Genomic DNA, 27,937 nt, shown 5'->3' on the forward strand with positions numbered 1-27,937 from the left:
TGGAGGTAGGGAAGTTCTGGGGCAGACAATCAATTTGTATCTCACATTGATTGATGAACCCTTTGCACCGTCTCACTTGTCACATGAGAAGGACTGTCATGGTGGTGCCCATGAAGGGAACCACAATATCCAAGACACAGGGCCGCTCATAGAAGTCCACCAGCACCTAAGGCAGAATCCTCAGCGCGTCACCCTCCGCCGCAACTGGCGCCTGACCATGAGAGAAGTCAGGGGAAGCCAGCGCAGAGGTGAGCAATGGCCAATACTAGGCTGAACCCTGACACACAAGAGGGACAAAGGGAGATTGTATTCGAAGGAAAACTTAAAGGAAGGTGTGGACATCCAGCAGTGAAGCAGTTGGACAGAGCAGAGACGTGTACCTTCAGCGAAGTACAGTAAGGTGGAGTCCAAGATCCACTCCAGCTTGGAGGAAGGCCAGGACTCTAGAGACCCAAAACACATGAGGGTCATAGCTTGGTCATAGACCATTTCCCGGCATGCACTTCATGACAGCTGAGGAAGTCCACTTCCCAGTTTAGAACTCCCAGAATGAACACTGCAGAGATGGCTGAGAGGTGACCTTTGGCCCATGTGAGAATGCGTGACACTTCTATCATTGCTGACCGACTTTGAGTGCCTCCCTGGTGACTGATGTAGGCCACTGCTGTGGCGTTGTCAGACTGTACTTGTACAGGCTTGCCCTGTAGAATGTCTTGAGCCAAAGTGAGGGCTTTGTAGATGGCTTGGAGTTCCAATACTTTGATTGGCAAGGTCAACTCAGCTGATGTCCAATGCTCGCGGCCATTTTCCCGGTGACCAGCGCATACTCTATAGACTCTGGGCACACTCTTGTGCCCAGAGTCTATAACTCTGGCGTGGCCGAGCATAGCTCAGTGCAGTGCCGGCCGCCGGACAGAGAGGAAGGGGCCCATGTCGGAGACTGCACACGGGCCCCCTCCTCTCTAGAAATGCCCCTGCCTGAAGGGGACTCTGTATTAGAGAGATCAGCATCTTCTGCCTCCTCAGATGACACCTCAGAATCTGAGAGCTGTGTAGACTGTGAAGATAACACAGAACGCTTAGTAATTTTACTGGGTAAGGGCTTCTCACCTTGCAACATAATTTGTAGAGGTAGCCGCCAGACTTTGTACTGAGTTAGAGAGTATGTCTACCCATGGAGATAGCATAGGAGATACCTGTATTGCTTGTACCTGTTGTGGAAACCCCATAGGGGGAATTACAGCCGGGACTGCTAGGCGGTCCACAATAGTGGCCAGCACCTGAGAAAAGGAAGCCATGGGGGGCTCCTGAGCCGGGGCGGGGGGTCTGATGGGCCTGTAGGGGTATTACATTTAGCACATAGCCCAGCCTGTATTAAATTCTCCTAATTTAAGCCTGCATCACATAATTTGCATGAGAGCAGTATGGGTGCCGCTGCTTACTTGCTACTACTAGTATAGTACACAATATGGCACTGAGTAATATGCAACCACTAGGTTTGTGATTTCCAAGTGGGAATGCACTATACTGATCGTGTCTTGGGCAAGCTGCAGGAGGGCACAGCACAAAATATGGCAATGTGCGGTAAATAACTGTATGTGACAAGCTTCACACATACAAGAAATGTGAGGTTCAGAAAACCCTGAATACACCTGTATATTAGGGCAAAGATGAGAAAAAAAGGGAAAGATATATACTGACAGTATAGAGAGAATATACAGACAGACAGCGCTAGCATAAGTCGCATACAATGCAGAAATACATATAACTGCAAAATGGCACTACTACTCAGTCCTTAATGGCTGGTAGGTTATAGTGCTACATAACCTGTCTCCAGGGAGAGGTATGTAGGGGGACCGGACCCTGCGTTTCCCTGAGAGAGCTGTGGCTGAGCCTGTAGAAGATGGCCACCGGAGACCTCTGAGGGAGTGTGGTTTGAGGAGGAGAGCAGCTCAGAGAAGCTAGACCTCAGAGGAATGGCGCCCTGAGCTGAGAGGAGGGGCCACTGTAATAGGGAAAGCTGACCTCCCCATGCTGATTGTTAACCACTGGGATGCTGGATTCCCACTCCATATGTACCTTGGTGGTCTAGTGGATCACGTGGTCGGAGCCAGTGTTTACCCTCAGCACCTCCGGTCTGTCCCCTGAGACTGGAGGTAAAGGTGCACATCCACTAGGCAATATTAATGAGCGATTGAACGATAACAACATCGTTATCGTTCAATTGCTCATTAATTGTGCACAAATCATGCACTAAAATGTCAGAAACGATCAGTGAAGCGCACTCCCACTGTTCGTTTCCGACATCAGTCATCACTGGAACATGCCGGTCAATCTGCCAATAACGACAGTTGACCATGTTCAGGGATGAGGGAGGGTGCCTACACTGAACGACAAATCGTTCAGTGTAGGCACTACAGGGGATGGGGAACGACTGTACGATTACAATGTTGTAATCGTACTGTCGTCACCGCATCGCTTAGTGGATGTACACCTTAAGACTGCCCCCATCTGCGGGCCACTGCAAGCGGTTACCAGCCTTACCTATCCCCATATAAACTGAGCTACAGTCTGGGTCTGTCCGTAGGGCCGGCTAGCAAGGTCCCCGGGATGCCCACCGAGAGCACCAGGCGGAGCTGGCCTTGCGACGCCCGGAGGAATGATGGAGCGGCAGCACAGACATCCGGCGGACAGTCTGCTGATGCCCGCTCAGAAGAATAAATGTAAAATAAAGAAAATCATAAATATAAAAACTTTTGGGCTGCTGAAGCAGCCCACTGTTATAATGGTGACTGTTATAATCGACGAAACTGAAGTGCCTCTGGCTCGGGGGCAAGGTATAGGGGGGAAGGACCGTTGCATTCTGGGAGCAAAGCTTTAACTGTTCGGTGCCCGGTCCTCAACCACCACCTACACCCCAAGGTCTCCCTGTGGAGCCCTATGGACCCTGAAGAAGAAACAATACAATTAGATAATATGTAGCTTAAATATTGTATATTGTAATAATATATCATAAATGATTTTTTTGTATTTCATAATGTAAGAGTAGAATTTACAAGAAAATATATGAAAATATCATGCATTTGTATACCTATGGCATGCCAAAAATTCACCTGGAATAAATGTGATGACTATAAAAGAAAACTATAATGCAAGCAGAAAATGACACAGAAAGAAAATAGTGACGGGGTAAGCAACATGTGGTGTTTCTGCACCAACATGTTGTACTTAAAGGATCCTACACTTGCGGATAGCTTGGAATTTCCCATAATCTCCTAGCGCTGAAATAACACATCACACTACTCACTTACAAACTACAGCTACAGTATGAAGGGATGTCCTAGAGAGTTAAGATATACAGGAAGGCATGACAGACCAAACAGATAATAAACATTGTTCTTGTTTATGATTAGTTCATCATAAACATACAGATGATTCTGTTTACAAGGGTACAGTAATCCCTAGTCTTAGTTCTAGTCGTGCTTACCAAGTGATAGATTTATTAACCTTATTAGTTAACCTTTATTAATATAGCACCAACATATTACACAGTACTTTACAGAGAATGTTTATCATTCACATCAGTCAGACCAATAATATACAAACAACATTCATAAATTATGGTCATTTCATCATAACCATACTAAGGATTTATCCCTAGTCTTAAATTCCTTGAGGCTGTTCTTACCATGTGATAGATTTACTGCACCAAAACACATCTGGCAAATATATACCTAAGTCCTAAATATGAGGACTGTTTCTCAAACATGCTATCAGGCCCTAACAACAATTTGCATTTTGTGACTTTCTGCAGTAGGGCACATGTGGATAGAGTAATAATCTGCATGCGCACATGTTGAAATATTTTTTCAAATATGCACAGTGAGGCATGATGACAAGTTTGAGAACTACTTTACTAATCCATAGGTCTACAGAATATTGGGCCTGATTTAGATGCGGATGCTAAGCATTCGCAGCTGCGATTTTGTACGCAGCTGTCATGTGAAAATGTACTAATGCTACAGCTGCCTGGAAATGTAATGAGATGCCTATCGGTGGCCTTGCAGATCTAAGAAATTGTGTATTTGTGGTCGCAAATCCTTTGATAATCGACCATCTGAGTAGCCTTATGGTAATGGCTGCAGGAACAGACGCTGGCTCCATATTTACTGCATATGTGATCAAAGATGTAGCCAAAGACACGCCCTGAAAACAGTCACGCCACGCCCGCGTTTTTGCTGCCACTTCTTGTTACCTCCCACAAAATGGCCCCTATCTGTCAATCACTAGCGAATAAATCTTCAGTACAATCGTAGTCACATTTGATTGCAATTCTTTTGTGGCACATGCGTAGTGCGGCTAAGACACATGCAGTCCACCAATAATCGCTGAACTGCATAAATATCAGCATTGCATCCACATCTGAATCAGGCCCATTGAGACAAAATCATTCTTTATTTGAAAGGTGCAGAAAAATCGATACAGTAACTGCATTTTTGGCCAACTGTATCATATTATAATGAATCATAGTCTTTGCAATAAAATGCCCTCTTACCTTAGGTCAGTAATTCACTTGTTCTTCCCTGATGACAACTGACAGTTGAAGGCTGTAATAGTACCATTATCCTACCATGCAAACCAGATGTGAAGAGCATTGTCTGACTAACAGTTTATAATAGGCATTTGTTTAATCTTGCTCACATCTCTTCTCTTGTTTTATACGTTTCCATTTATTATAGAATCTTCTTGAAAGTGCTGGTTGTGCTCATAATAAGTCTTTTGCATCGGTAGCTATTTAGAAGTTTAGCATTTCTATTTCCATTATGATTATATTGTATAGGCAATATTTTGCATTATCAACAAGCATACTTTATAAGAGGGGGCAATTCAATTAGCCCCAATTATTTATCGGGGGTGACAAAAGGTGGTAGCCTTGGGCTTTAACACCTGTGACTATTTAATTACAGCCTTTTTCTCTCGCCCGATAAATTATCTGCTATCGGGAGTTAACACATAGAATCTAGGAAAAGTTCCCGGACTTACTGTATGTGTTAAGCCGCTGTGTGCGCCCGATATCATGTGTATATATATATATTTAAAAGAAATACACTTCAAGTGCAGTGCTGCGGGCTGACTTCAGGGCTAATTGTATAGCCCTGGGGGATCAATTATCCTGCACCGGCTTATTGAATTACCCCCTTTATTAGCCAAAAAAGTTTGAAAATACACTTTTTACATTATATTTCATTATTTACTTTTAATTTGTACGGTATGTATAGCATTCTTCGTTGTCTTTATTAAGATTGGATGATAGTTGGTAAATAAAATGAGAGAGGAAGAGAAAGAGAGAACGGAAAAGAGAGAAGAGAGAGAGAGAGAGAGAGAGAGAGAGAGAGAGAGAGAGAGAGAGAGATAAAGAAAGAAAGAGAGGCCACACACTATTAAGTCAGTAAGCATTGATACTTATAATTACCTCTGTTGAGAGAAGCTGAACTGTTTATTTCTCCAGTAATAAAGGAAGACTCAGACTGCTTTCTAACTGTGTCATTCCACATTCTACGGATTCGACTCTAAAAGGAAAATGAAAGTCAGTTGTATGTGTGTCCAACGTAAATAGACGCAAAGCTGATAGCACGTTTATGAATTAACATTTGTACTTAAATTATAAATATCTGGCGCATCCATGACATCTTGCGGTCACTACTCTCGCTAGTAACCTGTTCTCAGTTGATAACACAGTGTGGGGGAGAACTATGAAACATTCTAAAAATAAAAATTGAGATTTTGCCCATAGCAACCAACTGAATTCTACTGTAAAGTACCAATCACTTTCTAGACTGTGCTAGATAAATAACTAGATCCTGATTATTTACTATGAGCAACACCTGACTTAGAAAAAAGATGGGTTCTGCAAGAGCGTGGAGAGTCCAGTGATGTCTGCTGCACCTTTCTCACTGCTTCAGGGACCCAGTGATGAGCATTAACACTTAAGGTACGTGCACATACACACTAACAATATTTTGCACATATCTTCAGATCATCTACATGTAGTAAGATCTGGCAATCTTGTACACGACTCGCGACATATCGTTCAGTGTTTAGGCACGAACATAATGTCGTTCCGACCCGCACGGTTCCGACGTCACTTGACAGGCATTTCCCTGTTGACACAGATGCATGCACAGATCAGTGAGATCCGTGCATGCATCTGTGTATTAAAAAATGCATGTCAAGTGTAAAATAAAAAAAACAATGTACCCCCCCCCTCACCCTCCCCAAGCACAACCAGCCCTGGACTTTTCAGAGGCAGTCCTGGTTGCCAAAATACAAGGGAAAAAAGATGTAGGGGTCCCCTGTATGTAGCACAACCAGCACCGGGCTCAGTGAGTTGGTCCTGGTTTTGGAAATACAGGGGACAAAAAAGAGTAGGGGTCCCCTGTACTTTCTATAACCAGCACTGCACTCTTTCTAATGGGGGGGGGGGGGGGTAATGCCACAGCCAGGGGAACCCTTTCACCGGGTCCTGTCTTTTGTCCCCTGTATTTTCACAACCAGGACTGGCTCTCAAAAGTCCGGTGCTGGTTGTGCTTTTAGGAGGAGACACTTTAATATATTTTTAAACAGATGCATGCATGGATCTCACTGATCTGTGCATGCATCTGTGTCTAGATAGTACAGGCCATTATTTAAATTTGGGCACACATCTATATCATGCACGATCTAACGAATGGGAAATCGTTAACAGTGCACTGTATGTCCATTTTGCTCCATATCGTGTCCTGGAGTGCCGGAGAGCTGCCGAGCAGAGTTCAAGAGAAATCACTGACGACATTGCATCGTTTGAGAGTCATCTAGTGTGTAGGCACCTTTAATCCCCACCCACTCCTCTAATGTCTGGTTCCAGACAATGCACTCAATTTATACATTGTTACTCTATTAGAGGGACAGTTACCTGGTACAGCAGGAACATAGATGAACATGGGTGCTTGGATTGTTTCTATAGAACTACATCAAGATTCGCCCTCCTACCAATTAAAACTAGTGGTTGGGTTAACAGATCTAATGATTTCTTGTGTAAAAAAAAAAACATTTAAAAAATAGCATATTGCAAACTAAAAATATGGTAAAAAAATAAAAGAGTAACCAATACTTAAGTCACCCCAGTGGTAATAACTTCATTGAACCTTTCTTTTACAATAGCATGTATTTGGCCTTTACTAGAACTAATACAGCTTTCATTGAGTTTTAGCAGCTGGCTGATGTGTACGGGGATCCCATATCATATATAGAGTGCATTAACATGGTATATGTAGAATCACCATCACGTGCTTCCCTCTGTGGTGGCTGGCCACATCCCTTAAGCATGGGCCTCTACCGCTGCAATTCCTCCAGTGTGCCCGTCCTGTCCTAGTGCAAGGTAAGCAACATTTTAGGACTTGGTTATACTTTGGATATTTCAAAATTGAATTTTTATTAAAGTGAATGAAATAAACATATACTATGATTCTTGTAAAGGTTTTGTTCACTAAGGGCTCTATTTATTAACATTATTTTTACTAAAATAAAGTAAAAAAGGGTGTTTTCAAACCCTTTTCACATTATTTTAGTTTCACCTAAAGTTACTAAAGGGTAATTGGAGTAGAATTCGTAAAATTCTACCCAACCCCTAAGGATCACTTATTTTTAGTAAGCAGATCGCATTTCCCATAATTGTAATGGGAAATGTGATCAGGCCAAAGTTACTAAAAATAAATTGTGAAAAAATACCGGGGAAAGCTCTGATACTAACGCCACCTGGAGGTCTCCCCCAGTTACCGGATTCCTGTTCTGCTCTGACGGGGAGAGCAGAGCCCGGAGCCGGCCCCAGTGATCAGCTGTGTGGTTTAAACAGACCACACGCTGATACACTGCAAAAAAAATAATAACTTACCCGAGTCCAGGGACCGGAGATCGGGGCTCCGGTCAGTCGGTCTCCCATGCTGCACTGCGGCCCGGTCGTCACCTGACAGGGTCCCAGTGCAGTATGGGATGTCAGCTGATCGGAGTACATGGAGGACATTACCTGAGCCCGGATCATGCAGGTAATTGTAATTAAGGGAGAGGGAGGGCGGCGGGGGTCCGTGATCGTGGGGCAGGGCTTGGAGACGGGGCTTAGCGCCAGGGAGGTAGCAACGGCAGCTGGTCGGCGCATGCGAGGGGCACTTGTCACAGTATTTTTTGCGAAAATACTGTGACTAGTGTGCTGAGGGGATTCGCAGGGACAGAGCTTTCTCGCAAGCTCTGTCCCTGCAAGGGATTTGTAGTAAATCCCTGTGATATTACCTAAATTCACAATGCGAATTCACTCGGTAATATCACACTACAATCTGCATTACAAATGCGGATTGTAGTAAATAGAGCCCTAAGTGATAAAAAAAAAAGTTGCAGCACTAGTTGACTCCAATAAAGTTGAATGAACAAGAAGGGAGTGATGAGGTTAAAGCTGGTGACAATGACACATATGGATATGTCGCCAATACCTATCTCTGTAACAATTATGGGGATTTGACATATTTTCTACATTTCCTACAACTGAAAATGTGGCCAAATAAACAGTAATCCTTTTTGACAGGTATTTTGCATCTTTTATTTCTTATCTCTAATTTCTGCCTTAGAAGTGTTATATTCTCTTCATGTAAACCTGGGTTTAGAATTGTATATTTTGAGATTATTTTCAATAATGTCCTTAGTCTGTTTTTTCCTGAAACCACATCAGTGGTGTGACAACCAAATAGCGCATCCTGAAAGCAGAATACATGAAAGCTGAGCAGTTGGTACCTCAACCTATCGCAGTGGCCACATCAATTTTGAAAATACAAACCATTTAATGTTTGGGTTTGAAAAAATGCATAGAAAGTAAAAAAAAATAAACTAAAGGTATAAAGGTAGAGTGACCATATTTTAAATGTGCCAATTTCCAAGTTGTACCCAGCCAGCTCAAAAGAGGCATACTTTATTGACCAGTGATTGTATGTTTCCTGTGGATCTGTACCTAGTATTACAGGCCTGGACAAATCACATTTGCAGTGTTGACTAGAAATGTGCCCTGGTAACAAGAGTATATCCCCCTTCTGTGTTCCCTACTTCTATGCGCTGAACATAGCTGTGAATGAAAATCTGCTCTCCAATTATTTTGCCAAGGACAATTAGACAATTAGAGCTGGTTACTGATCCCAGGCAAACATTCTGAACTCTGTACTGTTATTGTTGTAAGAGACATGCAGAATTTCACAGCAGTGTGACTCTGGTAAGAGTAACAGCAAAGTACAGCATATTATAAAACTGTGGGCCTGATTCAGACCCGCTTGCAGAGCCGCCCTAGCCAAATTAGTGCCCTAGGCAAGATTTTGGGTGGTGCCCCCCCTGGGATCCTGAAAAAGCGTTTAGCCTCACAGAAGGGGCGTGGGCTCACTGTGCTGTCGCCCCTCTTCCCATTGTGCTGCACTCCCAGCACACCACACCCAGCACAGCACCCATCACAGCACTCTTCTCCCAGCACAGGTAACAGCAACCCTCATCCAGCACAGCACCCTTCACCCCTGTCCCAGCACAAGTCACAGCAACCCTCACCCAGCACAGCACCCCTCTCCCAGCACAGCACCCTTCACCCCTGTCCCAGCACAGTAACTGTGCTAACCACTAGCCGTCGTCCAGGTGCCCCATCCCCGCAAACCGCCGCTGGCTATTCTGCCGCTGCCCGCTCACTGTTTGCTGCTGCCAGGGACGATAGGATCTGTCAGCTGAGCTCCGATCATCAGTAGTAGCTTCCATAGTCTCTGCCCAGCAGGAAGCAGGTGCCCGGCCGTGCCTGCCCCAAAGCTCTGCAGCCGTAGGCGGCCTTGGGTGCCCTTAGGCATTCCAAATGCCCTAGGCATTTGCTTAGTTTGTCTATGCCTAGGGCCGGCTCTGCCTGCTCGCAAGTGCACAGCGCTCACAAGCGGGTCGATGTTTGCCCCCTGCGTATGCGCCGCCTCCGGCGTGCGCATGCGCGAGCCCCTGCGAGTGACTGAAGTTCAGTCGCTCCGGGCTCACTACATGATGGGGCGGCTGCCGATGGTGAGTGACAGCTTGCCCCATTTTATAGGCAGGGGGGGGGGAGTTAGGAACGCCTGCCGTTTGTGGGTGGCCCTACTGACATCACCAGTGATGTCAGTAGTGGACTTCCTGCTCTATTAGAGCAGGAAGTCCACTCGGGCTTGCGGGAATCGCGACCCTACCACAGGGTCTCGTCGGCAGCCCGATGGTCGCGATAATCGGGACCATCTCCAGGCCGCCCCCACAAGCTGTGGGTGAGTAGGCTAAAAAAAAAAACACGCCCATCAGACCTGCGAGCGGTAGCGAGCGGGTCTGAATCAGGCCCTGTGCCCGCACAAATGCAGCTAGGGTTGGCTGATGGGACACACACCAGAGGTGACAAAGAGGGAGGATGGTGAGAGCTGGAGACATGATACAGAGCATCAATCCGGAAGCTGAAGGTGGGAATGGTAAAATTAATGAAAATCGTGTAAACTGGGGAGCGGGTGAAAAGGGAAGGAGTCAGCTACGTATAGTTAGTTATCCCTTTCCAGGAGCTGATTACTGTCTCCCCTATGATGGCCATGGCTCCTCAATCAAAGCCACTGTGGGATCTGCCTGGGAGACTGCTGCCTCCTCTCCTCCCCCCCCTATGGATTTGCAGCCGGGCAGAGGGGCTCACAACGCCTTCCTCCCCAGCAAGCAGTTATTTTTTTGTGGGCGTGAAGAGTGATCTGAAGAACCCTTTCTGGAAAAAAAATCTCTATTGTCAACTCAGGACACAAGGTTGCCAACATTCTGGCTGCCCCTTCCGGGAGGGTGCAGCAGATCGGCAAAATAAGGGGGTGTGGCTGGCATTGGGCCACATGATCACGTCATTTTGGCCCCACCCCGCCACACAATGCCGAGATTACAGGCATTGTGAAGCAGGGGGCGATTCACGTATCATGGGCCACACCGACGGCAGGGGGGGCCTCTCATAACCGTGGCAGGGGGGAGGGGGTCAGCGGCTGCTGGGGAAGACTTGCCTGCCTTTCTGGGGGAGCGGTACCCAATATTCGGGAGGCTCCCTGCTGAATCGAGAGGATAGGCAAGTAGGTTCAAGACAGCGTTAGCATCATTGACTTTGCTATGCATAAACTAACATCCTCAAAATCAACATATTTATTGGTTTTACTGTTTGTTAATTCAGGATTAAACTCACTGACAGCCTCCTCTTTACCACATGTAACTGTGGGCCTGATTCAGAGCCGGACGCTCTGACCAGAGCGCTCGCTCTGAATCAGGGCCCTCCTACCTAAATTTGGAGCAGCCTCTTGGACTCTCGCATAGTAGGCGTTCCCATGGGAATGCCTCCGTCTGGCAGGTACGCCCCGGCACGCCCGCCAAAGGGGGCGTGCTGTCACTCACCATCGACAGCACGCCCCCTTTGGTGCGAGACCCCGAGCGACGGCTACCCCGTCGCTCGCCTGGGTCTCGCGCATGCGCACGACGGAGCTCCCTCCGTCATGTGCATGCGCATTTGGGTACCATCGACCCGCTTGCGAGCGTCCTGCGCTCGCGAGCGGGTCTGAATGAGACCCTGTGATCCCTCTGCTGACTTCATGATCCTGCTGCCTATTCTACAGCAAGCTGTCTATAGTCAGGGCCGGCTCCAGGGGTCGGAGCACCCTGTGCCGGCTCTCTACAGTGCGCCCTAACATCGCGCGCGGCGAAGCCACGCGCAACTGAAAATTAGGGTGTGGCCTAATTACCATAGACCATTCCCCCTACGTGACGTTGTTTGGGGACGTGCATGAGGCTTGGGGGAGCCTCACTAGCTGGGCTTCCCCCAGTCCTCTCCCGTCACTGCATGCGCGCAGCATCCATTCATTCTCCGGGGTCCGGCACCCCGGGTCTCCAACCTCCCGATTTGACCACTCGCGGGCCACTTCGGCCCACAGGTGGAACAGCGGGACAGTAGTGTCCCGCTGAAATCGGTATTTTGGAGAGGAATGCGCCTTCTATGGGTGGCGCCCCTGTTCAACCGCACTGGTCGAACACCTCTAGAGCCGTGCCCTCAGTGCTTCCTACTGCTTATTTAAATTCAGAATTTATGATTACACAGATGAACAACCTGGTTACATCATGTACAGCTTGAGTCACACTGCTCCAGATGTGCATGCATGTGTAATTTATTTAAGCTACATTTGATACTTATCTAAACTGAAATCACTATTACTTAAATAAAACTAATTAATGAAGTCTGAGAATAGCAATAGAGTATTAATACTGTTGTATAAAGGATTAATAAACTGCGTGCTACTAATACTAAAAAAGAAATGAGTACAAGCAGAAATCACAAAATTTTTACAACAACTTACTACAAATAAAAATGGAAATCAATACCTTTTTATGCTGTATCCTTGTGATAAACTAAGCCCTTATCAGAACAGTTGCATAGCAATAAAAAATACAAATATTGTTTTCCATAAAATGCATGTTAAAATAAGTCCTCCCTCTGCAGCTAGTGCATCATCTGTTTGTTAGCAGCTTTTCCATATGTATTTTCTGAAGCTGGGTACACACTAAACGACTGTGTACCTAGCGATGCGACCCACGACCCCAGCGCCGCCGGGCCGACAAATCAGGCGGTCCATACACACTGGACGATCCGGTGTCCGATATGCCAGCACTCGCATATCAGGCGATTGTTAGCTGCATCGCCTGATTTTACTGCATGTACAAAAGATCATGTGATTCGGCTGACGACCCCACGGGAGCGAGCACTACACAATGTAGTGCATGCACACTGCACAATATGAACAATTTAAAGTTCCGATGCGAATAAAACGGCCAAATCGCAATATTGTGTAGTGTGTAGGGGCCTTTAGTCTTTTTACACAGTAAATACTCTTCGAGTAAACGTTTTCTGGATGCCTCCAAAATAGCTTTCTTGCTGTTCTAGTCCCTAGAATTTGTAATCATTGAATTTCTTACAAAACTATACTCAATTTATAGGTATTAGTAAAATCAAATGATGTAATTTATTAAGGAGAAACTAGTAAAATATAAAAAACATGCTGAGTACATAAAACGTGATATTTACCCGTGAGCCAGAGGAATATAAAAACATGCTGAGTGCATATCACTAACGTGCTATTTACCTGTGAGCCAGAGGAATACCTCCCAGGAGCTTGGGAACTAGATGTTTTGGTTGTACCGATTGAGTTCTCCATACTTTTCCCACTACAGCAATGAGTTCGTAAACATTTACCATACTCTTTACGCACCTAAAAATAGTATAGAATATTTTTATTAACTATTCACATGCACTTTATAAAGTTTCCAATGACAATTATACATGACTTTAACCATGACCGTATAGTTTGGCGAACTTCTTTGAGAGGACATACAGTAAATATGTATATGTGTGCCTGACTCTCCAAAATGTTAAGTATATAATACACAATCTAACATTTTATATACTGCTAGTGCAAGATAAAACTTTTTTATAGGATGCTTAGGGTCTGATTCTGAGTAAGACAGATTTCTGTGCTCGGGCACAAGCGGTGAGTTTATGCATACATCACATGCACAGATGCAAAGTAACTCATTTTTGCGAATCGCTGTCCTATACTGAGCCAGACAGAACTTGACTGGGGCTGTCTTTCCATGAAATAGGGTACTTTGGGGTATGAAATGGAAAGTGACAATACGATCACATATAATTGTCCTGACTTGTGGGAGTGTTGGAAGTAGTATTAAGAGGTAGTCATGGAGTAAGAGGGAGCTGCTGCCATCTCCGCCTAGGGCAGCGGTCACTACAGGGCACCACTGAGCCACCTGATAAAAAAATGAAGGCTGACTCTCAAACAGAAATCCATCTTTTACTTGATGCTGGTAGCGGCCACGGGCTACAGAACTTAGCAGCAGCATCTAGCCCTGTCACCCCGCACACTACACCACCAGGCAAGTTATTAGTGTTGGTCCCAGGGCTGGCTAGTGGTGGCTACTACAGCAGCACTGACACTCTAGGCACATGACTGATGTGCACTGTGATGTAGACAGCCAGCACTTTCCTAGTCAGTGGCGGTAACTCCATCCCTCCCTTCCAATTTGGTTGCAATTTTTTCTTACAAACGGCTGGCAGACACTTAGGGGTATATTAACTAAAGTGCAGGTTTTAAGAAGTGGAGATGTTGGGACTTGTAGTGCAACTGCAGCTTGAGAGCTCCTGACATGTCCCAGTTAGTGATTATATATATAATCCTGTACAGCACTACTATCTGTGCGCACTAGTATGCTTTCTGTACAGTATGACAAACACTAGGTTGCTGTCTCTGCAGTATGGCGGTCATTGGGATGAAGAATGTGATTGATGGTGCTCACTGCAATGATGTCTGCATTTTCTGGTGGTCACTTATCTAAAGAAGGATCCCCTATCTAAAGAAGGCAGCATTAGGTGTATGCACCAGGACAGCACAGTCAGGTATTATCACAATTGTCTTTCAGCAACATGACGGGCCTGCAGGGAAGCAAGGGCGCTGTTGTTTAGCTTTATCTAGATCAGCTTGAAACCTTGCACTGGCCCTGGGTGAGAGGGAGGGGAGACTACAAGGAAACACATGTTTGTGTGCTCCAGTAAATTTGGCTGTGTGTGTGTCTCTATGTGTGAGCCTCCTTGTTTATGTGTGTCTATATCAGGAACAGGCTGATAGGCTTATTACCCCAATTACTTTGGAAGAAGTTACTGCTGGTATTAAAAATTTAAAGACGTTAAAAGCTCCTGGCTTTTCTGGGGAATTTTTTAAAATACTACAAAATAATATTTGCCCACCTCTAGTTTCCTTCTATAATTCTATTCTTACGAATAATTATATCCCTACACATTTTAATTCTGCTACTATTAAGGTACTTCCTAAGCCGGGTCGTGACCTGCTACTTCCGGCATTTTATAGGCCTATATCATTGCTAGACACAGATTATAAATTGCTCATGAAAATAATCTCTGATAGAGTGAAATTAATTTTGCCTCATACTATTGCCCCAGACCAGACAGGTTTTATCTGGGGACACCATTCTACTATAAATATACGCAAGGTGATTTCTGTGATACAGTCGACTGCCCTGACTTCTGATAGTTTACCCAAGTCTATTATTTCAATGGACGCTGAAAAGGCGTTTGACCTTGTCACGTGGGATCACCTTTACTGCACCTTATCTAAATTTGGTTTCCCTAGTCAATTTATATCTCTTCTGTCAACATTTTATTCTTCCCCAGTCACCCAGGTATCTAGCGACGGTTATTTTTCTTCTTCATTTTGTGTTCAAAGAGGTACTCGGCAGGGGTGTCCCCTATCTCCCCTTCTATTTGCTATGGCGCTGGAACCACTTGCAATCCACTGATTTCAAAGGTATTTCTATGGGATCTTCTGAACTTAAATTGTCCTTATTTGCAGACGACATGCTCCTGTTCATATCTGACCCCGTTTCTTCCATCCCGGCAATAATTACATTGTTATCTAGTTTTGGCTCATTTGCAGGGTACAAAATGAACCTCCATAAATCTGAACTGATGCCTATCGCCAAAATCTCCCCTACTGATTTGCAACATTCGGCTTATAGTCATTTTCGCATTTCTCCTACCCAATTCAAGTACCTTGGTATTAACATCCTAGTATCTTTACCATCATTATATCATTTAAATTACACACCTATTATATCACAATTAACCAAACTGTTAAATGCCTGGAAAATGCTGCCCCTTTCTCTTTTGGGTAGACTAGCTCTCATTAAAAGTGTAGCTTTCCCTAAGTTGTCCTACCCGATTCAAATGCTGCCTATTTGTTTAGGTTTATCAGATGTGAAGATCATTACCAAATTGTTTACTTCATTTTTATGGAAAAGAGGTCATCCTCGTATTGCAGTGGCTAAATTACAGTTGCCCAGAGTGAAAGGGGGTTTAGGACTGCCTGATATTCTTACGTTCATGAGGGCTGTACATTTTAGATACATTAGCGATTGGTTATTGTGTAGAGACACCTATACACACCCAACAACTGAGTTAGCCATGTTTGCACCGTATTCGGCGGCCGAACTACTTCATTCACCTAAGCGTCTTATTCATGCTTATATTCTCAACAATGTTTTATTTCGTGACACTTATGCAACTTGGCGCACTATATGTCTGAAACTTAAAAGGCCATATACAAGTTCTAAATATGTCCCGTTTGTAGGTAACCCGCTATTTCCCCCAGGGTTAGATAATTCTTTGTTCCTCCAGTGAAAGGATAAGGGAATTGCTATGGTGTAGGATGTATTTGATCCTGGCGGAATTGTCCTGCCTTTTAATGTCTTGCACATAATACAAATTGTATACCTCATAGGCAATTTTTTATGTATCTCCAAATAGTTCATTTTGCTAGCTCTATTATGTCACAAATCCTATCTCTAAATTCCAGGATTTACTACATAACCTATTGTCAGTTACAATACTTCATCCATACAAAACTAAATATCTTACGCTGGATCTTGTTGGCAATTCATATGATAGAGTATGGAAACAGACAGTAGCGTCGTGGGGTAGAGACATACCATCTGTAACCACAGCCGATGACTTGCTTACACACTATGACACAACCCTGAGATTTTTGTGTTGCTCCTGGCTCCATATCAAGACTATTAATAGAGTGTATATATCACAAGCTCGCAGGAGATCCATGGTGTTGAGGAGTCAGGTAACTGTCTCAAATGTAGACGTCCAAACGCAACCTTTTTTCACAATCTATGGTTGTGTCCTAAAATTTTCTAAAATTTTGGGGAAAGGTAGTAGTTTTTATTAATAATATTTTTAATCTACAACTTAGAAGTGATCCTTTGGCACTTTTGTGTGCCAATTTTAAGAATTGGGACCTTGGTGTGGATGAAAAATCTATAATCCCTCTCCTAACAGTTATTGTAACCATAGCCAAAAAAGTGATATTATGTAGTTGGACCACCTCTACTCCCCCATTTCTAGGCTCAGTAAAGTCACTATTGCTCACCACCTTATATTATGACAGGCAAGCTGTATTTCCAGCATTAGAGACTGGGGAAGTCTCCTTTTATAACAAATAGGGAGCCTATATTGAGTCGCTCGACTCCTACACACAGTCGAAAGTGTTAAAAGTATTCGAGACCACATCTTGGTATTTGTATAGAAGTGTGACCTGAGGATGATGCCTGTTTGGTTATTTAATGTATTTTGTTGTGTTAATATGATTAGCAGGGGTTGATTCCAACCATGTTCGGATTTGTCTCATTCTTGATCACAGAGACAATTCATTCTCAATTATCATATGATTGAATATCCTCTATTCCCACTTGTTATGTCCCCCCCCTTTTCTTTTTATTTTCCCCCCTTTCTTTATCTCATTAGATTTTATTTGTATTATTATGTTATTACTATTGTATTTGGATTGTAATGCAGGTTACGGTATTGTGTACTTAAATTTCTGAATATGTGGTCAAATATCTGACTTTGAACTTTAGATTCATTTTCTATTCCGGTTACGGTATATGTTTTGTATATGTGCATAATATTTATGGTACTTTTATACCATTGTTTTGAAATTTGTAATTTTGAAAACCTTTTTCTATATACTGCTGTAAAGTATAATGTTTTATTTGAAATAATAAACAGATTTAAAAAAAATAAATAAAAAAATAAGAGCATTGGTGCCACCAGCCACAACTGAAAGGTGCGCGCAAAAAACCCATTTATGTACTCGTTGGGAAGGGGCAAACCACGCAGTCGTACCCCAAATGCAAATTACACCACACATTGGTGCCCCTTCGTCACATTACCCCGTCAACAAAAACAAAACAGGTATGGACTCGTTGGGAAGGGGCAAACCACACAATCGTACCCCATATGCAAATTACACCACATATTGGTGACCCTTCGTCACATTATACCGCACAGTGGTGCACCTTCATCGCATTACCCCGCAAAAAAAAAAAACAGATGTGGACTCGCTGGGAAGGGGCAAACCACACAATCATACCCCAAATGCAAATTACACCACACATTGGGGCCCCTTCATCAAATTATACCGCACAGTGGTGCACTTTTGTCACATTACCCTGCACAGCCCCTTATTCATGTTACGTTGTACAATGGAGCCCCATATTTATGTTACATCACACAGTAGTGCCCCATATTCATGTTACGTCTCACAGAGGAGATCCATATTCCTGTTATTTTACACAGTAGTGCCCCTTATTCACGTTATGCCTTGCAGTATTAGTGTCCCTTCTACATTATATCAAAACAGTAATGCCCCAGAACACATTATGCCCAAACAGTAATTCCCCAGAACACATTATGCCCAAACAGTAATGCCCCAATAACACTTTATGCCCAAACAGTAATGCCCCATAACACATTATACGAAACTGTAATGCCACAGAACACATTATACCCAAACAGTAATGCCCCATAACACATTATGCCAAAACAGTAATGACCTCATAATACATTATGCCCAAACAGTAATGCCCCATAACATTGTGCCAAAAAAGTAATGCCCCATAACATTATGCCCAAATAGTAATGCCCCCATAACATTATGTCCAAATAGTGATGCCCCCATAACACATTATGGCCAAACAGTAATGTCCCCATAACACATTATGGTCAAATAGTAATGTCCCCATAACATTATTCCCAAATAGTAATGCCCCCATAACATTAGGCCCAAATAGTAATGCCCCCATAACATTATGCCCTAATAATAATGCCCCCATAACATTATGCCCTAATAGTAATGACCCCCCCAGCAACTCACCTCTCTCCAGGGAGACTACTTCCGAACCGAGTGCTGCTGGCTGCCCAGCCTCCTATGCGCACCGCTGGTCTCCTTATGACCATGACAATGCCGCCTCGTCCTCAGCTCCTCGCGCCAGTGTGAACCTGTTAATACAGTACTTCCGGACAGCCCTGCACGCCAGGCCACATAAGGTGCCTGGACTCTGGCCATCCCCTGAGATTCCCCCCGCTGCACTATCATGCCCTGCTGCCGGGGAGTGATGTCACTACGCGGCCGCGTCATAACGACATTCCACAATGACGCGGCCGCAATGACTAGCTGACTGAGCAGCTTAGTGCAGTGTCGCCCAGGGGGCAGAGCTGCCGGGCATGCCTACGGACATCGTCCCTTCTGGCATTTGCCAGAATTGCCAGATGGCCAGTCCGCTCTGTATGTGTGTTTGTGTATTTATATTCCCTATATATGGGTGTCTCTGTGTGACCTTTACTAAAGGATGGAAAGTCTTTTGGAGCAATTTTTGTTTTTGCTGGATGGTCCTGAAGGGACATGACTTCTTAAGTATTTAACCCTTTAATGCATGACTTAAGATAACCTAATGCAATATTTATTTATTTTTTTGTCTTCAAGGTTTATAAAAACACAAAAAACTGTGAAACGAAAAAAGGTATACACGTATCCACTTGAGTGGACAACATGCATCCATAACATAAAAAATTTCCCTATTAACATGGAACAGTATTTTAACCGTGAAAGTTCTTTTTTCCAAAAAGGTAAAAAGAAAAAAAAGTGTCTGGTATGTTTCCAATTTGTTCTGATCATGTTGCTACAGTATTTTTTTTCCAGTCCAGGCTTTAAGGATATCCATGCTGGAGCACAGGTGACTTAATTAGTACCACAGTAAATCTGATTTAAGCATGGGTATCCTTAAAACCCGGACTGTAATAGCGGAGTTTGGAAAAATCTGTAGTGTTTCTACTAGTTTGTAAATAAGTGTTCTGCATTATACACAAGAGAGTGCCCAGAGGCAGGGTCCCAGAGGCAGCTGCCAACCCAGCTGTGTCAAAGTTCTAATGTCTGGGCCTTTGATTGGTTGGTTATACTTGTAAGTTGGGGAGTTGGGTCTTGCTGTGTGAGCACCTATCATCTGGGTGTTAATGAAGAAATGTTATTCAACCAGCTCCAGTTGTCAGCCTGAGTGACATATTTAGCAAATTATTTTGCAGGAAATTGCCCAAAAACAGCCATTTTCAGGGGAGATCCGCAAAATGTAAGTATCTCAGTGAGGTATAAAGAGGTGACTGCAGCAGATTTAGGAAATATTGGAAGCTCTCTTTCTAATCACAAGCCGGACATTCAGTCCCAGGGGGAAGTTTGTTCCCTGGGACTGCCAGTCTGGATGGCCATTAGCAGAAGCACTTCCAAAGTGAAGCTGCTTCAGCTGCTAGAACGCTAGCCGATGCAGTCACTAGAAGCCATGTTTTGTGCGCATGGACTTATGTTTTTCCTTCCCCCATAGAGTTTTTTGCGTAAGCACAATAGAAAAAATGTAATCCAGCCAGTTTTGGTTGGCGTGTGCTTCGGCACGGGTCAGCCCCTAAGACTGAAAATGGTAGGAACCGCTGCTGGTCATTAACATCTTCGTGTGCCGGTCCATACACATAAAATCACGAAAAATATAATGTACAGAGATGTGCAAGATTACAACAGTAACTGAACATTGTACATTATAGATTTGTTGCGCTTTGGCTGGAATAAATTCAATAATGCAAGCTAATATATTCATTATATAAAGTATTTGACACTTAAGCCTTTGATTTTTGTTTTTTTGAGGAACATGCCAGACACCTGCATGGATAATGAAAGATGTCCCAATTCTCATGCACCTGGATGCAGTTTTATGGTTAAAATGACTGGTATTTAAAAAAAAAAAAAAATCTATCTGGACCTTAGTGATATATTTTGCATTCTGTACAATAGGAAAATATGACAAAACAACAAATATGATCGATTTACCTTCTTTTGCAGTACACAGTGGAAAATGAATATGAACATTCCCTGAAGACAATTAAAAATAGTGAACAGATATGCCATGATGACTGTACTTTCATTAATATACATAAGTCCAAAAGCCCAGGTCAGTCCCAACAGGCAGAGAAGTGCTATTGCACCTATAACCCAAGATCTGTAAAAACAACAACCAAAAATGCATTGTGGTCAGTATTTGTTTCATCATACTAGACATCTGTATTTTCATATGAGTCTACTAAAATAAAATAAAAAATTGTAATTCAAACAAACAGAATGCATTTGAGATAGGATACATTTCTTAGTTTTAGTTAAATCTAAAAACAACACAATAAACAACATTTTCGCAAATAATAAGAATAACTGTGAATTAACCAACTTGAAAAATGAAGAATACTTCATGTATTATCTGGTTATGTGCACAAATACATCCTAAATGCCACTCGTGTCTGTGCTTTGGTTTTTTGACTGATTGCTAACAGCTATTATGACAAATTGTAATCATCAAGGCACTTTTATGAACTGCAAAAAAAATATGTACCTGCACTGCTTATTAGTTTGTGCAAAAGTCTGTACGTTTGCCCTCCTATTGCATTTTAAGGCACCCACCATTTCTCAGTCCTGCAGCAATGCACCTAGTTTCACCCTGGATTTTTGTATATAGCCGCAGTTACTCACTGGACCGACCTAGTCGCGTCTAATTGAATTTACCTCTAACAGTTATTGAATAGGATTATAGAAAATAAACATGTAAACATGACATGATGGGGATTGTAGAGTGCAAGACAATATTGGATGTGAACAGTGGCATCACTAGGGGGGGTGCAGGGCGCACTGTGTGACACCAATTGAGGGGGTGACACCAAAATAGCAGAGCTTCGGTGTCACCCCCTCGGATGGTGTCACCGAACAGCGCTGAAGCGGTAATGAATGATGCACAAATGCGTGTGTTATCCACACTGTGCTGCGAGAGGCTATGGCCCATCACATCGGAACATTCACCGGGGAAGCCCGTCCCACCATTCGATGAAAGTCTTCTAATGTCCATCCCTAGTAAGGAGTACCATGAGGCTGCTGCATATTTGCTTACTCTCCTGGAAGGTGCGGGAGGCTCCCGATTTCTTGGGTAGCGTCCAAGCAAGTTCCTATAATGGTAATGTCTGCACCACTGAAAGAGTGGCCGGATCTCCAGCACCTTGAACACTCCATAGTGAAGTGGGCAGGATGGGGCAACATTACCGGGAATCACCAGTCCATAGGGAGGGGCGGATCACATCATTATAGCTCCGCACCCTCCCCACAGACCCACGATTCACAGCATTTTGCTGTAAAGTAATGACGTGACAGTCCATCCCCGTCCCCTAGAGTGGCTGACTGCTTCTCCCCTAAGGGCTTCTCCCAGAGAGGAGACTTTCAAAGTTGGCAAGTATGGGCTGCAGCTGATCATCAAAGAATCAGGAGTGGGCTCCTCCAATTACAGCTCAGCACATGCTCCTCTGACCCCTCTGCAGAGGCTCCCTCTGACCCCTCTGCAGAGGCTCATGGGATTTAGTAATGCATTGCAGTGTGCCCCGGACCTCTGCATTTAGCTGCTGGGCCCCATTAACCTTTGAGGCTCCGCCAGCCTGGTCAATGCATGCTGTGGTGGTCAGTATGCTGTAGCGGCATTATCATATTATTACACAGCATTATTGCATGAATAGCAATTCTGAATCAGACCCATTGGTAGGTGTCTAAAAATGTCTGGAACTCTCAAACCACCCATAAGTTTTGAGGATGTTATGAGATAAACATTTTTTTTAAAAACTAGTCAGTGCTGTTGATAATTATTCAAAATTTGAGCCACTGTAGAATAAGTGGAAGGACCTGTATAATATATAAAATAGGCTACAGAATGTTCATTTTTAAGTTACACCTAATTAAGGTTGAAGCATCTTCCTGTATTCAGTCTGTGCTGTATCTCTTGGTCTCCCTGGATGTCTGCAGTTTGAAAGTAAAATGATCATTCACATAAGCACAAATCAGCACAAAGCATTCTCTGACCTTGTAAGAGGAAGCAAATAACCTATCCACTTGTGTAATTGTGTTAGATCACAGTAATGACAAGGACATTGTCATGATGTAAAGAGGTGAATAGAGGCAAGTGTTGGGGGACAGAGGGCCTGATTCAGGTTCGCACACAATGCCAATATTTGTGCAGTTTGTGATTGCAGGCCATTGCGTATGAGAGAAAGCCGCACTGCGCACACGCATCAATTATTCTGCAATCACGAAGGACTCACTCGCAAATTGAATGACAGGTAGTCAGCGTTTGGGGGAGGTAACTGGGGGTGGTTACAAAAATGCATGCGTGTCAGACCATTTAAACACTGTTTTCAGGGCGTGCATCAAAAAGCCACTGCATTCTTGCTTACAGCAAGAGAGTCCTCTGCGTGTCTTGAGATCTGCTGGGCCTGCAGCATCTTAGATTTACTCAGGAGGCTCATGGCTGCCTGATCTGTGTTCGATGTTTATGGTTTTGTGTGTTAGCGGCTTTCAGTGGGCGTCTCTAAGCAATGGTTAATATATTTTTGCAATTGCAATCCGTGAGACATCGCAGCTGCGATGGTATTTGTGTGCTGATCTGAATCAGGCCCAGAGTGAGAACATAGATGCAGAGCATGGGAGTAACTACCATAGGTGCAATGTGTGCAACTGCTGTGGGGCCCATCTTCCTTGTCAAAGTTATATGTGTTCTATACATTTTTCACCACTGAGTTGTACATAGGGGCCCTTGCTAACTTTTGCTATGGGACCTTCAAATACACAGTAACGCCGCTGATGCAGAGTCCTTAACAGTAGTGATGCAAAAAAACCTGTGGTATCGAACACACCTCTGTAAAACAAAGCTCAAACATTGAACATGTTTTCTTTTCTTTTTTTGTCACATAAGACAATTTGTCACTAATGAATAATGCTCTTGATAATTTCCTTATGTTACTTTAACAGATTATTTAAGATACTGTGCTATGTTTTTGTATATTTATTTTATACTAGCTGACGTACCCGGGTTTAAATCTTCAAGTTATTAAGTTTTATTATGTGATGTCATCCAAATCCATCCAGTGGAAGGCCCGGAACAAGCTCTCTGGGTCAAAGTTCTGCCCAGCGCACTCCACCGTGAGGTCCGACCGGGACCTCAACCACTCCATTAGGCATCCCAGACCAATTGCCACAACTCTGTAAGGTTTTAGAACAGGTTCCCCGGGTTAAAGTTCTGGCCAGTGTACACCAACGGGAGGTCCGACATGGATCCTAACCCCTATAAAACCTGTCCAGGATCCAGGACCTTGCATTGGTTTCATCTCAATCGGTGCAGGGTGTCCGAATGCATAACTGGACAAACAAACAAACAGACCAATTAATTTTATATATAAGATTTATTGCTCTGTAGTCTAATACTGTAGCTTACTTTTTTGATACACAGGGCTCTATTTATTAACATTATTTTTACTAACATAGTGAAAACATTATTTCCGTATCAAGTAAATTTACTAAAGGGCAATTGGAGTAGACTTCGTAAAATTTTCTCCAAAGCCCTAATTATCACATATTTTTAGTTAGCAGATCGCATTTCCCATAATTGTAATGGGAAATGTGATCTGGCAAAAATTACAAAAAATATATTGTGAAAAAATACCGGGGAAAGCCCTGTGATAATAACGCCACCTGGAGATGGCATTATCCAGGGTTTCCCCCGGTTCCCCAAACCCTGCTCAGCGCTCGTGAGCGGGTCTGAATCTGGCCCTCAGTTGGAAATATTACACTACAATCTGCATTTTAGATGCAGATTGTAGTAAATAGGGCTCTAAATAGCTACGTAAGATTTGGCAGCTTTACCTTGAGAGATGTGGAAGATATTAGCCAACAAACAAACTTCTTTGATATATTTAGTAGAAGTATTAGAAATGGGATGTAGTCAGCTGCTGAATCTCAACAAGGGAGTTAAGATAGGCATCGAAATATAGGTGCCTATCTTAATCCTGACGCCGGAACACAGATGGACGGCTGCCCAAACGAGGTAAGTCCGGGGCGTCCTTTGTGTTAACCATGGGGGGGGGAGGGGGAGTTAGGTTTAGGTTTAGGTTAGATAGCGGGGCTAAAGTTAGGTTTTTGGGGGAGGTTAGACACCCCTAGGGGGGGTTAGGGTTAGGCACTAAGGGGGAGAGATAGGGTTAAGCACGAGGGGGGGTGGGTTAGGTTTAGGCACAAATGGGGAGGGTTAGGGTGCGGGGTGAGGGGGGTTTGAGTTAGGCTACAAGAAGGGAGGGTTAGGGGGAGAAGAGGGTGGGTAAGTATACTTACCCGACCCCTGTCGGGATGCCAACCATCGGAATTCCGCTGTCGGTATTGTGACAGGAGGCATTCCGACAGCCGGCATCACATGCTGATTCCTTATAATTCGATTCCTTTGTAAATTATGGACATTTTGGGCATTTATCAGGAACAAATCTAGTGCAAATTAGCTCCTGGGCAAACTATGCAAATTTTCTTTTTGCATGCAGGGAAAATATTACCTGCTTATCCATTTAGCGAATAGAGTCTGAGCTTTATTTTTCTATAGAGATTGAATGTGCCAAGTCTAAAGCTGTACATATATTTTACGTTTGCAGCACTGCAGCACAACATGAATATGCTATGTCTTGGCATCCCCCTGCCATTTTTTTTGTGATTTCTCTACTGTGCATACAGTATCAGCAGCCTCAGCAGGGAGGTAAGTATAGTAGTCTATGGCTGTAGGGTGCTGATCTGAAGACATGTTATACAGTATAAGTAGTACTATAGCATTACTTCAGTACAGGGGATGACTTATTAGATTTCTGCAATATTTTACTTGACATTTGCATCTTATTTTATAAATGTCCCCACTGTGTTCAAAGCAGAACCCATCAGTTGAGAAATGGTCTCACAATGGGGTCTATTCATTATCACTTAATTTCTACAAAAGCAGGTGAAAATTAACATTTTCACCTACGTTTGTAAAAATTAAGGATCGCGGCTATTCATTATGACAGTAATGCAGGAGATACCACAGATATCTCCTGCTTACCTTTCAACCGAGATCTGTCCCGCTGTCCCCCACCTAAATATATATCCATTAGATTCCCATCCCTACTTTTTAGAATTCATTATGTGTCTGTAGAGTTTGTTCACCCCATGGAACACATATCTATTTAGCCAAGTGTTTCCTAAGTGTATCCGCTAAGTGACCGCAGGCATCCACAAGCTTCAGTAAGTATCTACACTTATTACAGTGATTTTATCTTAAGAGCTCTCCGTGTATTATCATGCATCATTTTATGTGGCTATATTAATAGTGTTGGAAAGTTCTGGAAATCTCACAACTTTATGTTTAGTTCTTCTTTCCACTCAGCAGTAGCTGCCCGGTCCAGAGACAGTCTTATAAAATATATGCAAATACAAATAACAAAAGGGGATACCACACAAAGATCCTACTGGTAAATCCTATCCTAAAGGGATGTTGTCACCATATCAGTTGGACTGCTGTACCCTTCAATCCTCTACTGCAAGGTTGGGACCAAGGGCCTGATTCAGAGTTGGGAATAGAGAGATATCTCCCTCAACTGATCATCTTGGTGAAACCATGCTGCACTGCAGGTGGGGCAGATTTAAAATGTGCAGAGAGATTTAGGTTTGGGAGGGAGGTGTCCAAACTGACATCTAAATTGTAGAGTAATAATAAAGCTGTGCAGTATTTGTGGGCTACATGTAAAAGCAGCCAGTATTTACCCTACATGCAAAAAAAAAAAAAATTATTTACACCCCTTGCATTGCAACATGGTTTGTCCAGATACACAGTTAAGTGCTATCTCTATTCCCAACTCTGAATCAGGCCCCAAGTCCAATGTCATCCTGCATTTGGTGGATACCAAGGGCGTTTCTAGAGAGGAGGGAGCCCATGTGCAGTCTCCGACACGGGCCCCTGTCCTCTCCACCCGGCAGCGCACTGAGCTGTGTGCGGCCAGCGCCAGAGTTATAGACTCTGGGCACTTGATGAACATGTGTGATTCATTTCTTCCCTTGTTTTGCAAAAGACAGACCTCTTTTTCTTACAGCAACATAATAGCTTCAACACATATATTATTGCATATATTAATGTTTAATGTCAGGGGGGAGACATAAGCACATGGAGCAAGTAATTATCTAAAGATATAGATAACAAGAAAATATTAAAGATATATGGGAATCTGTAGTTTAACAAAGAAATGTATTGGTGGAACATTTCCACAGTTTTTCAGACACAAAAATAGACACACAGGAGGCCTGTTGATGTGAATAAATGAAGTAATCACAGTGATCCATTCCCTCTAAATCGCAGTTTAGGAGAGGTTACCCCAGGTGCTGTTGGCTGTACTGTAGCTAACTCATTAATTTTTTCTGAATAATGCCAAACTGCAGTACTATGTTTAAACTGACATGTTTTCCATTTATGATAAACAAGTTGTGGCAGTTAACTTGAATACATTTAAATCTATAGATCTGATTAAATGTAAGAATAGTAAAACACCACACAACATTTCCAAAGTACATACTGTATATCTCATTACAGCAAGACACAATAATGAATACAGTGCTAGCGTCAGGGGATGACATGTTGTTTTAACATCTATTTCCAACTGTGCCTGGCACCCTGCTTTCACCACAATAACAATGTGCATACTGACAGAAAAATAAATTGTCACTTCAAAGTTCTTGCATTTTGGACCACTTCCTTTATTAATTACCACTTTCCTATTTTCTCTGAAAAAATAGATTGTTGTAGCGTTATGTTAAAAAGGTCATGAAAAGCGTATAAACAGACTGTCTTTATATGATTTATTTAGTAACATTTATTTATATGAATTCAGCATACTCCAAAGTGCTTTACACCTGTGAAAATACACAGTAATAAAACAAGACTTGTGCCAAAAGGTAAGAGGTTACAAGTGAAATCTGTCCGCAAATTACAGAAACTCACCATCCAGTTTGAGCTCAAAGTCTCCAAATTTAATACCCATTGAGTTTGG

The 27,937-nt window shown here is 43.3% G+C and overlaps 1 protein-coding gene across 7 annotated transcripts in view; it reads right to left on the reverse strand.

The window, feature by feature from the left end:
• The window catches only part of ADGRL3 (adhesion G protein-coupled receptor L3), a 558,102-nt gene that overhangs the window by 136,843 nt on the left and 393,322 nt on the right, over positions 1–27,937 (reverse strand). For all 7 annotated transcript variants that reach the window (XM_088444095.1, XM_088444094.1, XM_088444093.1 and 4 more), the window contains 3 exons: positions 20,859–21,027; positions 13,200–13,325; positions 5,474–5,570 (listed from right to left, as the gene is read on the reverse strand). In XM_088444095.1, coding sequence (XP_088300221.1) covers positions 5,474–5,570; positions 13,200–13,325; positions 20,859–21,027 — 392 coding nt within the window. The remainder of the gene's footprint in view (positions 1–5,473; positions 5,571–13,199; positions 13,326–20,858; positions 21,028–27,937) is intronic.

The sequence above is a fragment of the Taudactylus pleione genome, unplaced genomic scaffold (genome assembly GCF_031769625.1).
Source record: "Taudactylus pleione unplaced genomic scaffold, aTauple2 ptg000347l, whole genome shotgun sequence".
Lineage (NCBI taxonomy): Eukaryota > Metazoa > Chordata > Amphibia > Anura > Myobatrachidae > Taudactylus > Taudactylus pleione.